This window comes from Odocoileus virginianus, chromosome 10 (genome assembly GCF_023699985.2).
Source record: "Odocoileus virginianus isolate 20LAN1187 ecotype Illinois chromosome 10, Ovbor_1.2, whole genome shotgun sequence".
NCBI classification, from domain to species: domain Eukaryota; kingdom Metazoa; phylum Chordata; class Mammalia; order Artiodactyla; family Cervidae; genus Odocoileus; species Odocoileus virginianus.
The window spans coordinates 28,290,916-28,305,510 of record NC_069683.1 but is presented as its reverse complement, the minus strand read 5'-3'; the positions used below and the strand labels follow the sequence as shown (position 1 = coordinate 28,305,510).

Genomic DNA, 14,595 nt, shown 5'->3' with positions numbered 1-14,595 from the left:
TCTTCCCATGAGAAATGGTACCTGGGAACCCAGGGTCTGACATAACCCCTCGTAGGTGTCCCTGGTCTGCAGGTGGGGCACATTGGGTCTCTGCATGACAGTCTCAGCTACAGCCTGGTTAGGGCTCTCTGCCAAGAGCTTTTCATACTTCAAGACATTTCTGGCTACCCTCTTATTATCTGGGCCTGGAAGAAATCAGCAGGGAAAAATACAAATTAACAGATTAACAAACAGTGGTCCCAGGGAGTGCTGCCAAGGTTTCCTGCAGCTTCACTGTTACACACCACCAGCACCTGGACAACTTCCTGTGTCCATGCACAGGAGGGTGTAAGGCCCACACCCCTAGAGTACCAGGTATTAAAAAGGATTAAGTAGGGCCTGGTAGAGCTGAAGGAACACTCAGACCAAGGGATCATGAGGATGGGGCTGCAGGACAGTGTGACGGTCAGTTTTATGTATAGGGAAGAAGCGTCAATCATTCATTCACCTGTCCATTCAGTAACTCTCCAGTGAACATGTACCAGACACTGCACTAGAGGCTAAACTCTCAGAGTTTAGAGTCTATCAGAGAAAAGACACATTAACCAACTACTTACAACAAAACACAACAAGAAAGTGCTATGAAAGAGAAGTCCAGAAAGCCAAAGCCTACGGCAGAGAGACTCACTCTGTTCTTCCCTAGAGAATTGGAAGCTAAATTATTTCCAACTCTACTAGATTCCTCAGAATTCCGACCTGGCCTAGACACAACAGAGCACTATGGGACAAAGGAGTTCTAGACTTTGGTTCTAGCCAAGGTCCCGACAGGGATCTTGTGTCTTGTTTGTGCCCACTTTGGTTGCAGATCCGCCATGACTTGGCAGCTACGCATGGCCAGCTAGCCTCTGCATTATCTCAGTGTGTCTCAGAAGGAGGTGTTCCATTGCTGTAAGGGTCACCAAAGCATCTTTCTCTGAGGAGCTCAATGTGCTTCTAACCACTTCCACCATTACCATCATTCTGGCAAATGAGGGACAGAAATTATCACCCTTTTTTTAACCAAAGGAGAAATAAAGTTTGGAGGAATAGAAACAGTGGGCCCGAAATACCAATGAAAATACTGCGAGACCATTTATGGAACGAGGAATTTCAATTTGCTGTGTCTACTTATTCACCTTTAATAGTGCACAATTTACATTCTCTGGGATATGCAGAGATTTAAATAGTTCAAACACAAAAAATAAAGAGGGGCTGTGTTATCAATTTGTTAGTACCACTAACTGTCCACATGTTTCCAGACCACACAGCTACTGCCTTGTCCTACTGTTTGCCAAACTATCAGAAAGGAATAACGTTACTAAATGGATTCATTAAAAAGTGATACATACATTTGTGAAGTCCTACAAGAAATACTTCATAAATACTGGGTTGGCCAAAAAGTTTGTTCAGGGTTTTAACGACCTTTTTGGCCAACCTAATTTTGTGAATGGTTATTACGTATCTTAACCTATCTGATACATATACATATCTGTATATACACATATCTGTAACATGTACCTATCTTTTAGTATCCATCTTATTAAAAGAAAATCTGGGAAGCCCTCTATCACCAAAATTTTAAGCAAAAATATCTAAGCAGAGTTAAGCTAGCGAATCTCTCTCCTAGTTTAACTCTGGTGAAGCGCTGCCTGAGAGGGTTGAAGCTGAATGCTGTGGCCAGCTGGGCAGAAGGCTTGCATAGCAAAGTAAGCTCCAGTATAAAGAGAAGAATTGCTATCTTTCTGTGAGCAGCCAAAGTGAACAACCCTGCTGAGTCGCTCTCCTTCTTGCACACACAGCTCTCATTGATTGCACTCGTTCCCAGATCTATTCCCAAAACCTGGATCTTCAAATGTCCCTGAAGAAACTGGCTCCCAACCTAGGACTTGCTCCCCACTGAAGCAACACTAATATGTATGACTCAATAGGGGTGGAGGAGGAAGGCACAAGCTGGTATCTTTTTCTTAGCACTTCCAATGAACTTAAAAACTCCCCCTGGTGCACTGAACAGTATGTTAAGATTTAATAAAAAATTAGAAATGTGCCTTGGATTATGAAATTTGAGAAATAAAAATAGACAGCTATACTTCATTTGCAGGGATGAAAGGCCAAGAGCAAGAGGGATTTCCCACAGGTCTGACCTCTGGTTATCTTTTATCATTACGTACTGTACAGAAGAAATTCCCGGGAAAGGTTGAGGGCACACAAAACATTTCCTGCCTGTAAAAAAGAAAGAAAAGGGAAAGAGTGAGTTAACTGCACTGAGGATATCTCCCCTAATGAACCATTAAATGGATTAAAAAAAACTCTAAAATAAGCTTACCAATAGTAGAGAGTAAGACTCACTGTCTTTAGCAGACTAAAATGTAGAGTTTCTCTGTCCTAACTCAAGATTTGCAGCCCTGATGCAAATCAGGTCTCCTCAGTTTCCTCAGTTACAAATGACTTATTACTACCCTTACCAGGGAAGGGAGAAAAATAAATGAAAATAAACTTTCTTAAAATTCCCTCAAGTCTTTCAAAGCATGCAAACCCATGTAATTGTAGGGTGTTGTTATTTTGGTATATTTTATTAGTAAATGTTAATATGGAACTGCAACAATCCTACTGAGAATATGATGTGTTCTCCAGGTTCAGCACTTCTGAGAATCCACAAAGTTAGTGAGAGGAAGAAAAAGGAGAGCTAAACCTGAACCATTCCCACTGCATAGCAATGACTCTCCCTGCAGCCATTCAACCTTGGGTTACACATGGTCAAAAGTAAACACAGGCTTTCCAGACAAGCCTGGGGAACAGAACTCGGGGTGGGTGGGCCATCATCCGGCTCTGGGTGCTGTGAAATGATGATAAGTCACTAGACGTGTATTTACTTCTAATCATTTCACTTTTGCATGTTAAAAAAAAAAGCATTTTTAATAATAAAAGCAAGAAGGAGGACACTATAAAACATATGAGAAATAGGGGGTAAAGGTTCCTCTGAAACTCAGGCACTTCAAGCACTTTGGAATAATAGTGTGTACACAGTTACAGTCATATTTATTATACATTTTCATATCCTGATTGTTTCCCTCTACAGTGTAATCAGGAGTACTTTCTATATTTTTACATAGTCCTCAGAAATAGATTGTTTCTAATTAATTAATATCATGAATTATTCTGTTCTGTACTTAACAGAGGGGTAGTTAATTAATCTACTAATACCTTATAATGTCAGATATTAACTCAGGGTTATAGATTTTCAAACCCCTTGAGATGAAGAAAGTTAAAATATTAATTTTATATATTTTTAAAACTCAAGGGCTTTGTCAGGAGATAAAATTATGCTTTATCAAGAACAGTTAGAGCTACTTTTGATACCCCTGTTAAATTTCTCTGGAAATGTGTATAGTAAATAATGTTCAATGAAAAAGGAGAACACACACTTGTGTATATTGTAAAGATAGCTTACATTTATTGAGAACATTTGTGTTATGAATTGGGTTAAGGGCTTTACGTGTATTAGCTCACTTAATCCTCATGCCAACCCTTTGAGGTGAGCGCTGAAGGTGCCAACTACAAACTGGCACTTGCCATGGGCACTTCCATCTATGTCCACAAAGATTAAATCATGAGCTGCTGCAGCTACTGGCTTTCAACACCCCCCTGAAAATAGTTCAGGGTGGAGAGCAGAAATGAGGCACTCTGTGCACTGGGAAAAACTGGCAGAACAGGTTTTCATATAGTTAGATATTTTCAGAAGCTGATTTTAAAAGCCTAATTCTTGTATTTCCTCATATCTAGAAAAGCATCAAAATTTTCATGGTGACAACTGCTCCTGAAGACTAACAGAAACCTTCTGCAAAAAAAACATGTGTTTGATTGCATGCACTCCCCTTTCACTAAAATCACATATACACTGACCTTCCCCCCTAACCTCTTTGGAGCAGTTTCTCAGAGCTATCTGAGGTGCTGTCTCCTGGGTTACAGTCCTCATTTTGCCCCAAATAAAACCTGATGCACAACTCTCACATTGTGCATTTTTTTAAGTCAACAAAGGGCAGCAGAATAGGCCATCCCCAAATATGCCTCATTGGCATAAGGATTATTTTGAGCTAATTATTTTGAGAAACATCAGAGATACAGGAGAAGTTTTTTAAACCAGAGTAGAAGCTACTCTTTCATAAGGGAAATTTATATTTACAATGGAAATCTCCTTTTGTGAGGGTTCTCTCCCCCGTGTACCTGAAAGAGTAGGATGACTCTGCATCACAAGAAAATCTTATCAATGGAGAAGGCACCCTAAATCTATTGGTACCTTACAGCCTTACTCTTGCTTGCTTGGTCAGGTCACCTCCCAGAACTGGCTCCCCCATACCTTTCTTTCTTTTGTCTTTAGCTGGATACATCATATTTAAGATGAAGGTTTAGATCCTCTCAGAGAGTTACTCATCCCCTGCCCCCCAATATCTCCTGTGTCTACAGGAGGTATACATGTTAGTTAACTTACGTTTATTGTTCCTCTTACTAGTCTGTCTTATATTACAGAGAGGGCTCAGCCAAAAACTCAGAAGGCTATGGGGAAAATTATTTCCACACTCCCACATTATCATTAGTATTCCCCTTTAAAGATAAGAAAATTAGGGACTTCTCTGGTGGTCCAGTGGTTAAGAATCTGCCTTCCGATGCAGGGGACACAAGTTCAATCCCTGCTCGGGGAACTAAGATCCCACATGCTGCAGAGCAACTAAGCCCACGGGCCGCAACTACTGAGCCTGTGCACCAAAGATCCCAAGTCCAGCAATTAAAACCCAATGCAGCCAAATAAACACATAAATAAAAGTAAGTAAGTATTTTTTTAAAAAAAGAAGAAAGAAGAAAAGTCTGATCAAAGAGGAAAACTGAAGCTTTAAAACAAAAAGAAAGAAATTAAGGTCTAGGGAGGTTAAGTAAGTTACCCAAGTTTTCACAGAACTTGAACCTAGGTCTGCCTGACTTCAGAGCCTATGGTTTAGTTACTACACACTGTTTCTCATTATTCGTAGTTACTGAAATGATTTTTTACTAAAACATATCTTGAAAATGTGTTAAATGATAGTACTACATATAATATGATATATTATACTTTTTGTGGTATATATACACAGTTTTATATGATAATGAAAGATCTATGAGGAACATTCATCTCTAATTTACTAGTGGTAAAAAGGGGACCAGAAATTGCCTATAAGACAATGCCAATGTGTTTTATTATTGTGGCATAAACACACACACACACACACACACACACACTGTAAGAGCACAAAGAAGGAGAGTCTGAGGGGTCTAAAGAGAATTAAAGAAAGCTGCACAAAATAGGAGACATTTGAGCTACACCTGGTAAGATGAATAATACTTACCAGACAAAGCACAACTGTAGGATGGGAGAGTTTACAAGTGAGAAGATGAGAAATCTAAGTTTTCATAGGGGAAAAAAAGCCCAAACTATTAGACATTGTATCTAAAACTCTATCTTTCAGAATGAGCTGCTTTAGTTTATCTTCTCTGAGTCTCCATATCAATTCTCCATTTTCTTCTATTAAAATTCAATTACTTCTCACCCTTTATTTTATCACAGTGATTCTATTTCAGCTTTAATAGCAGTTAAGCAGGACAGATATGAAGAGCACCCTGGAAAGTTTTACAACAAAGAGCCAGGAACTTCCATGAGAGGAAAAGAACCATTTGCAGCACTGAGAATAAATCTGTTTTGGCAGCAATACAAAGGTTTGGACCACCCACAACCTCCTCCCTTTCTCAGGAAAAGGGGGAAAGAAAAAGGAATGTGTGGAGCAGAAATGGTTTATTAGTTTTGGAAACTCTAGGGAACTGACTCTGTAGTGATTTTTCCAGCCTATTCTTAAAGACTATACAACTCTGGTGGACGTGGGGTTAGGATGGCAGCTCCCACAAGAAGAAAAATGAGCTTTCACGAGAGACACAATGGATCACAGGTCAATGATATCAATGAAAAACAACACCTACAGGAGGCAATGAGCTGGTGCTCTGGACCAATGACACCAGCTGTGTATCTGGACACGATTCAGGTCACAGTTGGACTTGACAGCAGATGGGAGAAGAAACAATCAAACTTCTTCCTTGACATTGGCAATATTATGGCAAGAGTTATGAATTGTTGAGAGTGCAAAAAAGTGACCTGCATTAACTATGAAGTCACTAAACATTTGTAAATGCAGATTCAAGTGAGAAACTGCCTCCTACATTGGAGATGATGATTTTAAAGTAGTGAGCGCACTGGAAAGAGTACTGAGGAAGAAATAGACTCAGGCTCTAATCTGACCTCTGTGAACTTTGTAACAAGTTAGGAATTCTTTGGAGATTCAGTTTACTCACATGAGAAATATGGAAAAAATAAAACAACTACCTGCCTGACACATTTAGTCCTGTTGGGAAGATGAAATAAATTAAGAGACATGAAAATGCTGAAAAAGTGGTAAAGCAGATATAAAGCATTATGCTTACTGTGATGAAAGGAGTGCATCTCTTGCTTACTCCCCTACCTGGAAATAGGCGAAGGCCAAGTGATCCAAGGCATCCTCAAGACTTGCCTCATCCTCTGTCTTCCATTCTCCATAAGAGCCTCGGAAGAGACTGACAGCCTCCTCCAGCCATGGAATGGCATGGTAGTAATCCCCCATGTCATAGGCCACCTGCAGGGAACATAAGTACCATCACTAAAGTTTAGTCCACAGGTAGAGAAAGGAAATAACAATGCAAAAATGTGAGGGGCCTTTGAAACCCAAGAAGGCAAGTTTGCTTTCTAACTCATTTAAGTTAAATATACTAAATATCTATGATATACAAGACAATGTAACTAGGTGTGGAGAATACTGAAGTGTTCTCGCATTTAAAAAATTTATATTGTACTTCCTTGGTAGTCCAGCGGTTAAGAACCAGCCTGCCAATGCAGGGGACATGGCCCAGTCCCTGGTCTGGGAGGACTCCACATGTCGAGGAGCAGCTGAGCCTATGTGCCACAACTGCCAAGCCCATGCTCTGGAGCCCATAAGCTGCAACTACTGAAGCCCACGTGCTCTAGGGCCCATTATTTGCAACAAGGGTATGTGTGTGCTCAATCGTGACAGATTCTTTGCGACCCCATGGGCTGTAGCCCACCAGTTTCCTCTGCCCATGGAATTTTCCAGGCAAGAATACCAGGGTTGCCATTTCCTACTCCAGGGGATCTTCCTGACCCAGGGATTGAACCTGAGTCTCTGGCATCTCCTGTATTGGCAGGCACATTCTTTACCATTGCACTACCTGGGAGGCCACTGCAATGAGGGGTCTGCACGCCACAACTAGAGAGTAGCCCCCACTCGTCACAACTAGAGAGAGCCCACGTGCAGCAACAAAGACCCAGCACAGCCAAAAATCGGAAGTGAGAAATATGAACTGAAGTAATTAGAATACTGAGCAGAATGGCAAAATTACTTGAAAGAAATATGTATGATATGCTGTGGAGGCATAAAGAAAGGAGGAGACTTGAGAATCTCTACAAGCTTCATGGAAGAAGTGCCACCTGAAGAATGGGTATATGTATGTATAACTGATTCATTTGCTGAACAGAAGAAGATAGCACAATACTGTAAATCAACTATACTCCAATAAAGTGAAGTCATTCAGTCGTGTCCGACTCTTTGTGACTCCACGGACTGTAGCCTACCACGATCCTCTGTCCATGGGATCTTCCAGGCAAGAGTACTGGAGTGGGTTGCCATGTCCTTCTCCAGAGGATCTTCCCAACCCAGGGGTCGAACCTGGGTCTCCCGCATTGTAGGCAGACGCTTTACCATCTGAGCCACCAGGGACGTTATACTCCAATAAAAAATATAGAAATTAAGAAAAAAAATGCCATCTGAGTCTTCCTTAGACAAGGAAAAGAATTTCAATGAGCAGAGACTGGGATGAAGGGCATTTTATGATGAAAGAATGGTAGAAACAGAAGCCAAAATCAAGAATGTGTTCAAGTAGTATATTGTGACTATAGTCTAAGGCAAAGCGAAACAGGGAATAAACATAAAAAGGCTATATGGGCTTCACAAAATAGAGATGTGACTGTCATGTTTTTAGGAAGATATTGTTGAGAGCAATGTGACTAATGAATTAAATGCATTTATTTATTCAATATTTACTGTATTTATAATGTACCTGGAGGTTCCTGCCCTTAGAAGAGCTTGCAATCAACCAAGGGGCTCGTAAGTAAACCAGTAACTATGATATAATGCATTAGCCACCTTAATGAAGGTGGACACTGGAATGCTATGAGAGCTCGGTGAATAGCTCTCATAGCTCGTTAAATGTCAGAAAGAGGGAACTATGGCCCCATGCACTAGACATAGCTCCTGTCTCCTAAGAGCTTACAGTTAACTAGAAGACCAGACCTGCAGGTGGAATTTCCTGGAAATTGATGTCGGAAACAGCATGGAATTATAGAGTCACAGATTTGGAAGGCCTCTTGCAAAATGATCTAATTTAGGCATAATTCCCCAGAGGCAGAAAAACAGCAGAACCTGGAGATACTGCAATTCTGCTGCCCAAACAGCAAGTCCATTCCTATCCCCCATCTGCCATTAGCCTGCTGTGTTATCTTTCTGGTCCTTAAGTTTCCTATTTTAAAAAGATTAATTTGAAGAATAACAAAAAAATGACTGAACTTTTCCTGCTAAGTTAACAATTTATTTAATTAAGATTTCTATGAGGAACTTTAAGTCTTAGCAACATGGCAGACAGGCAACTGGAATACATCCTTAACCACAAAGACTTAGAAATTTTGAATAAAATATAATAAGTATTTAATCACATATTTTCTAGAAAGATTGGGAAATATCCAAGTACCAAAAATAAAAGAGAAGCTGAAAATCCAAGTAACAAGCTGATGAGCAGATGCTGAAGCTGCCTGGGATGGGGTGGATGTTAGTCCTAGTAACCTCCGTACTTAGTAATCTGAGGTTATAACGCCCACAGGAGGACAGTACATGAGCCTTTTGTAGACCTCGAAAAACTTAAAAACTGGATTTAAGACACACTCATAAAACTGAAACCCATGAAAAACTATACTTGAAGGGAAAGAATTGACCAGAAAAAAAAATCTATCCACTGCCACAAGGAGACAAGAAAGTTGGTTTGTTTCTGTCTGGTTTCAATTCAGAGAAATAGATGATGGAAACAACCCAAGTGTCCATCAATAGATGAATGAATGAATAAAATGACACACACACACACATATAATTCAACCATTAAAAAGAATGAAATCTTGCCATTTGTGACAACATGGATGTACCTTGAAGCACTGTGCTAAACGAAAGACAAATACCATATGATTTCACTTAGATATGGAATCTTAAAAAAAAAGCAGAAACAAAAACCCCCAGCCCACAAATATAGGAACCAGATTGCTTGCCAGAGGCCAGGGTAGGGGGTTGGTGAAATGGATGATGGGGGTCAAAGGGTATTAATTTCCAGTTATAAAGTAAATAAGTCGTGCAGATGTAATGTAGAGGGGGAAAAAGAAAGGACTCTAAGGCTAGAAATACCACAGAGTACCTGAAAGAAGAAAACCCAAAACTCTATGAAGGGATATTCCCACAATTCTGGGCAAAAAGACTCTTTTTGGCGGTGGGGGAGGAATCCTGCTAAAAATAGGCTCACAATCAAACACGATAAACTATGTCAGGAAATAACAGACCATGAGCAACAGTCAACTGACACATCAGTGGAACATAAGAACTAGACAATAAAGCATTTCAGAAGAAAAGTAAAATAATCAATAGAGGGGGGAATTGAGGGCATGTAGATAAAACAGACTTACCTACATGCTAATAATTATGTTTATTCTTCAACCCAGGTATTTAACCAAGAGAAATGAACACAAATGTCCACAAAAAGACACATCAATAAAGCAGCAGGGTTATTCCAGCTAATGCTGTAAACAAATCTAAGAATCCATTAACATGAGATTGATAAACAGTTTGTGGTATATTCAAACAACAGAATACTATTCAGCAATAGAAAGGAATGAACTACTGATAAATGCTGCAGTCCATGGCATGCTACAGTCCATGGCGTTGCAAAGAGTCGGACACGACTCAGTGACTGAACTGAACTGATAAATGCAGCAACATGGATAAAATGTCACAGATACAAGGTACTAAAGTAACTCAAGAGCACTTACTATTTGGTTTAGGACAGTGGTCGCTTGGTACGTGGGCAAGGGGAGAATAGCAAGGGTGGGGGTGGTGATAAGGAAAAGGAGTGGGTGTTTGGCACATTATTTTTTAAAAATCTGGAAAAAAAAATCTGAAACAAATACACCAAAATTTGAAGATATATTTCATCTCAATTATAGATAAAATTGCTTATTTTATGTGTACTTTTCTTATATTTGAAATGTTTTATCTTTCAAAATAAGTAAATAAATACAGAAATGATGACGTCAGTGAGATTTTCAGGAAATGACTTAACTGAATTTTCAACATATGGTTTTAGTCTCAGAAAAGCCTCACTAAGGAAGCAAATATTGGTACCATATATGGAACTGTTTTAACTGACTTCATTTTAAATTAGCCATGAACATGATGATTGAGCTTGATTATATTAGGATCTCAGAAAAGGAAAAGTTATACATGGGGCTTAGGCTTAGGGAAACCCACTCTGTTAATTTGGAGGATGTATCCTCAAAACTTGGATTTAGGACACATGAGGCCCACTCTCAGATTGGCTAACGAATACTGCAGGGGCTGGGAAAAATTCACTTTCCTGCAGTATGCATCTTCAAAATTAGAAAGGATTTACTCCATTACTTCTGGGCAAAGGCTAACAAAGAATATATTGTAAAATAACCTCAAGTGTACTCAGAACTTCTCAACAAAGATCAGTTAAACATCTCATCTGGAAGGTTCCTAAAGTCTTATTTTCTCAAACAATTTTATAGCAATGTGGGGTTAGTTCTGGCTGCATCACTTGGCTTGTGGGATCTTACTTCCCTGACCAGGGATTGAATTCATGCCCTTTGCAGTGGAAGCATGAAGTCCTAACCACTGGATTACCAGGGAATTCCCAAATGGTTTGTTTTTTTGACACTACTTTAGTTTAGTATCTCTAAGTGGCAATGAAATGTTGCAAGGGATTTCACAAAGTCCCAGGAGGCTGAGTTTCTGTGCTCTTCCCTTCACATCACCATTTCCTTTCCTTTCCCCCATCCTTTGACCTTGCTTCTCCTTCCCACGTGGCTGTCTATCTACTGGAATGCTGTGGTTATGGTGACCAAAGGGCCATTTTGCCCAAGAGAGTCCCACTTTATGTCTCTCAGCCTGGCTAATAACACTTCCTTCACTCTCAAGAGTGTCTTAAGTATGTGATTACCCTAGCTATTATGGAGACAGCATGGGATTCAGAGTTAAAAGACACAGGTTCAAAATTTAGTTCTACTTAAACTTCTGTAACCTTGGCCAAGTCATTTACCCTCTCTGAACCTCAGTTTCTTCATCTCATCTGAAAATGGAGAATAATGCCCGATTTCCAATTTTGCTGGCAGGATTAGAAATATGTATTAATAACAGCAATCAGAGTATAGTGGTTTTATCCCCTAGAAACAGAGCTGAGCAATCTGCCCTCCCTCTGAATACCATTACCTTGCCAACCTGGAAGCAGTCATCCCCGGTGAGGGAGAAAAGTCGCCTGGGACTGTACAAGTCCGTGACAGCAGATCCTGTGACTCTCTGGAAGACGCCTCGGGCAAGTCCCTTCACATTGAGCATGTACACGTCCTGCAGCCGCATCAGGGCCCTTGCTGCTCCCTCGAGGTCCTCAAAGGCTGGCAGGTCCTGCTCCACCCTCTCATAACCATCCTTGAGAGCTGTGGAAGTCATGAAAGCATCAATCCATCACTCAAAAAACAGGCGGTGAGCATTTGATACAGTGAGGCATCATCACCTTAATTACTATAATCACTAAGCTCATAATATTTTCATGAGCAAAGATAATGTTTTATCTGATTTTGTCCCCAGGGTAATAAATCTTCTGAATGGGGAATAAACATTTCAGAGTAAAAACTAAGCATCTTTATCTTGTTGTTCCATTCTGTCTGTCTCCGGGAGTCTTGCCTTTTGAGGGGAAAACTTTTCTTCTTCTTAACTTCCCCAAAGTCAACAAAATTCTTCAATTATGAAAATGAAAGTCGCTCAGTCGTGTCCGACTCTTTGCGACCCCATGGACTATACAGTCCATAGAATTCTCCAGGCCAGAATACTGGAGTGGGTTAGCCTTTCCCTTCTCCAGTGGATCTTCCCAACCCAGGGATTGAACCCAGGTCTCCAGTACTGCAGGCAGATTCTTTACTAGTTGAGCCCCAAGGGAAGCCTTTCAAGTACAAAGTAGAGTAAATTAGGAAAGTGATCTTACTACAGAACTGTAGTGGCAACTTAATAAAACAGAGATTAATAGAATTAATAATTTAAATTAATTAAATTATTAATAGTAATAAACATCACTTTTACACATATGTAAATGGGATGATATAACCTATAGTTCTTCACAGGATTGGTGTGAAGATCAAATGAGATAATGGAGGCACCTTGCTGGCAGTCTAGCAGTTAGGACTCCGTGCTTCCACTGCAGAGGACACGGGTTCACTCCCTAGTTAGGGAACTAAGATCCTATATGCCATGTGGTATAGCCAAAAAAGTATTTTAAAAAATGAGATAATGGATACAAAATTGCTTTCTAATTATAATTGCATAAACATATTAACAAAAGAACCTAGTTCTCTATAACAGAGCTAAGGAGATCACTTCATTATCCTTCATCACATCCCATCAGAATCTCTCTCCTTTCTACTGAGTCAGGAGATAGAATCTTCTCTTACCCTCCAGCCCTCCTCCTCATTACCTCGGATGTTCTCACTGGCCTCCAGACTATGTACCACATTCTTCCAGTCAGACTGTAGGCGTTTGATGAGAGTAAATGCAAGCAGAGGGTTAGACACAGGGGTTGCTGCATCTTCATGTAAAGATAGCACCTTGTGATAGAATCTGAAAGAGAGGAGTAGAATGACCTCACCCACTGATACAACCGCTCTACCAGGTGAAGGCACATTTAGAGTAGCTAAAAATGAAATGCTGAACCCCTTGAGACTCATGTTACATTCTGAGCAACATGAACAAAGAGGATGAAAACGACCAACACAACAAAAATAGGTCCACTCATTTGTTCATTCAAGTCAGTCTCCACTGCTCAATCACTATATGTCAGGCATCATGCGAGATGCTCGAGACCCAAAGGCAAGAGAGGGTGGAGCTCTCAGGAGGTTACAAATAAGAAAATCTTTTTTTCTCTCATTATTCTATAATCAAAACTTAGAATCTGATAGAAGCTTAAAAAACATTGTTGAATTAATTACAATAACTGTGGTATGTGCTATGAGAGAAGAGAGCATATAATGCTATGAAATGGCCTGGCAATCTGTAAGCAGGGCAACTGACCCAGGTGGGAGTTAGAAGGTGTAAGGGAGGACTGTACAGAGGATACGGCACCTAATCTGAGTTTGGAAGGACTGGTTAAAATACTGATAGCTACTACTTAATGAGCCCTTACCATGGACTAAGCATCCTGTTAAGTGTTTTAAACATATTGTCTCATTTAATTCCCCCTTCTCCAAATGCTCAGAATAGATATTATCACGCACATTTTACAGAAGAGGAAACTGAAACACGGCTATGCTGTTGGTAAACAACAAAGCCAGGAATGAACTGAAGCCTGTCTGACTCTGAAGTTGGGGTTCTTGACTGATTTTGCCATATTGTTTCCCATGGAATCAGAACAAAGAAGGGAGGAGAGTGGGTTTTTTGAGCCACCAGGGACCAATGTATCCAAAGGCGCAGAGGCTTGACATATATTTAATCATTCAGTAAGTCACTTGCTAGAAGTCAAACTCTATGCTGGAAGCCAGGGATAAAAAGGCAAGACAGGGTCCAATGATCAAGAATTTCATGAACAAGAAAATAGCTGATTTCTCATCATTTTTTTTTTTTTTTTGCCACATCATGCAGTGTGTGGGATCTTAGTTCCCCAACCAGAAACTGAACCTGGGCCACATCAGTGAAAGTACTACCAAGTGTTAACCACTGGACCATAGGGGAATTTCCTCTTATCACCCTTTTCCTAAGTTCAACATATATTTCTATGAAAGAATGAATGAAATATGTTCTTTGTGAGCTAGGTACAAAATTTTGAATAAGTCAATAACCTTGATCTCAAAACATTTGAGATCACAAACAATTACATTACAGATGCAACCCCAGATTGAAGAACAAAGCTTAGAGGAAAGTACACACATCTGCCAGAGCAGATCACAGTAGGTATCACAGAGGAGATAATAAACTGAGACCTGATGGGTAAAAGCAAATAATGAGAAGAAGGTCTCCCTCCAGGAAGGCACAGACAGTTCAACATGTGTAAAACTACAGAGAGAAGCAGCAGGGAAATTACAAACCACTGAGTATTGCTGGAGCATGCAATGTATTAGGAGGATGGGGAGACTAGACT

The 14,595-nt window shown here is 40.1% G+C and overlaps 1 protein-coding gene and 1 non-coding gene across 3 annotated transcripts in view; both read right to left on the bottom strand.

Moving 5' to 3' along the window:
• The window catches only part of P4HA3 (prolyl 4-hydroxylase subunit alpha 3), a 42,419-nt gene that overhangs the window by 20,760 nt on the left and 7,064 nt on the right, over positions 1-14,595 (bottom strand). For both annotated transcript variants that reach the window (XR_002311301.2, XM_020879854.2), the window contains exons 2-6: positions 12,940-13,082; positions 11,685-11,908; positions 6,555-6,704; positions 2,187-2,238; positions 22-185 (exon numbers count right to left, since the gene is read on the bottom strand). Coding sequence is in view for 1 of the 2 variants with exons in the window: in XM_020879854.2 (XP_020735513.1) it covers positions 22-185; positions 2,187-2,238; positions 6,555-6,704; positions 11,685-11,908; positions 12,940-13,082 (733 nt within the window). In the remaining variant the exon portion in view is untranslated. The remainder of the gene's footprint in view (positions 1-21; positions 186-2,186; positions 2,239-6,554; positions 6,705-11,684; positions 11,909-12,939; positions 13,083-14,595) is intronic.
• TRNAC-ACA (transfer RNA cysteine (anticodon ACA)) lies at positions 7,791-7,862 on the bottom strand. The gene has a single exon. It is a non-coding gene; the product is annotated as a tRNA-Cys (tRNA).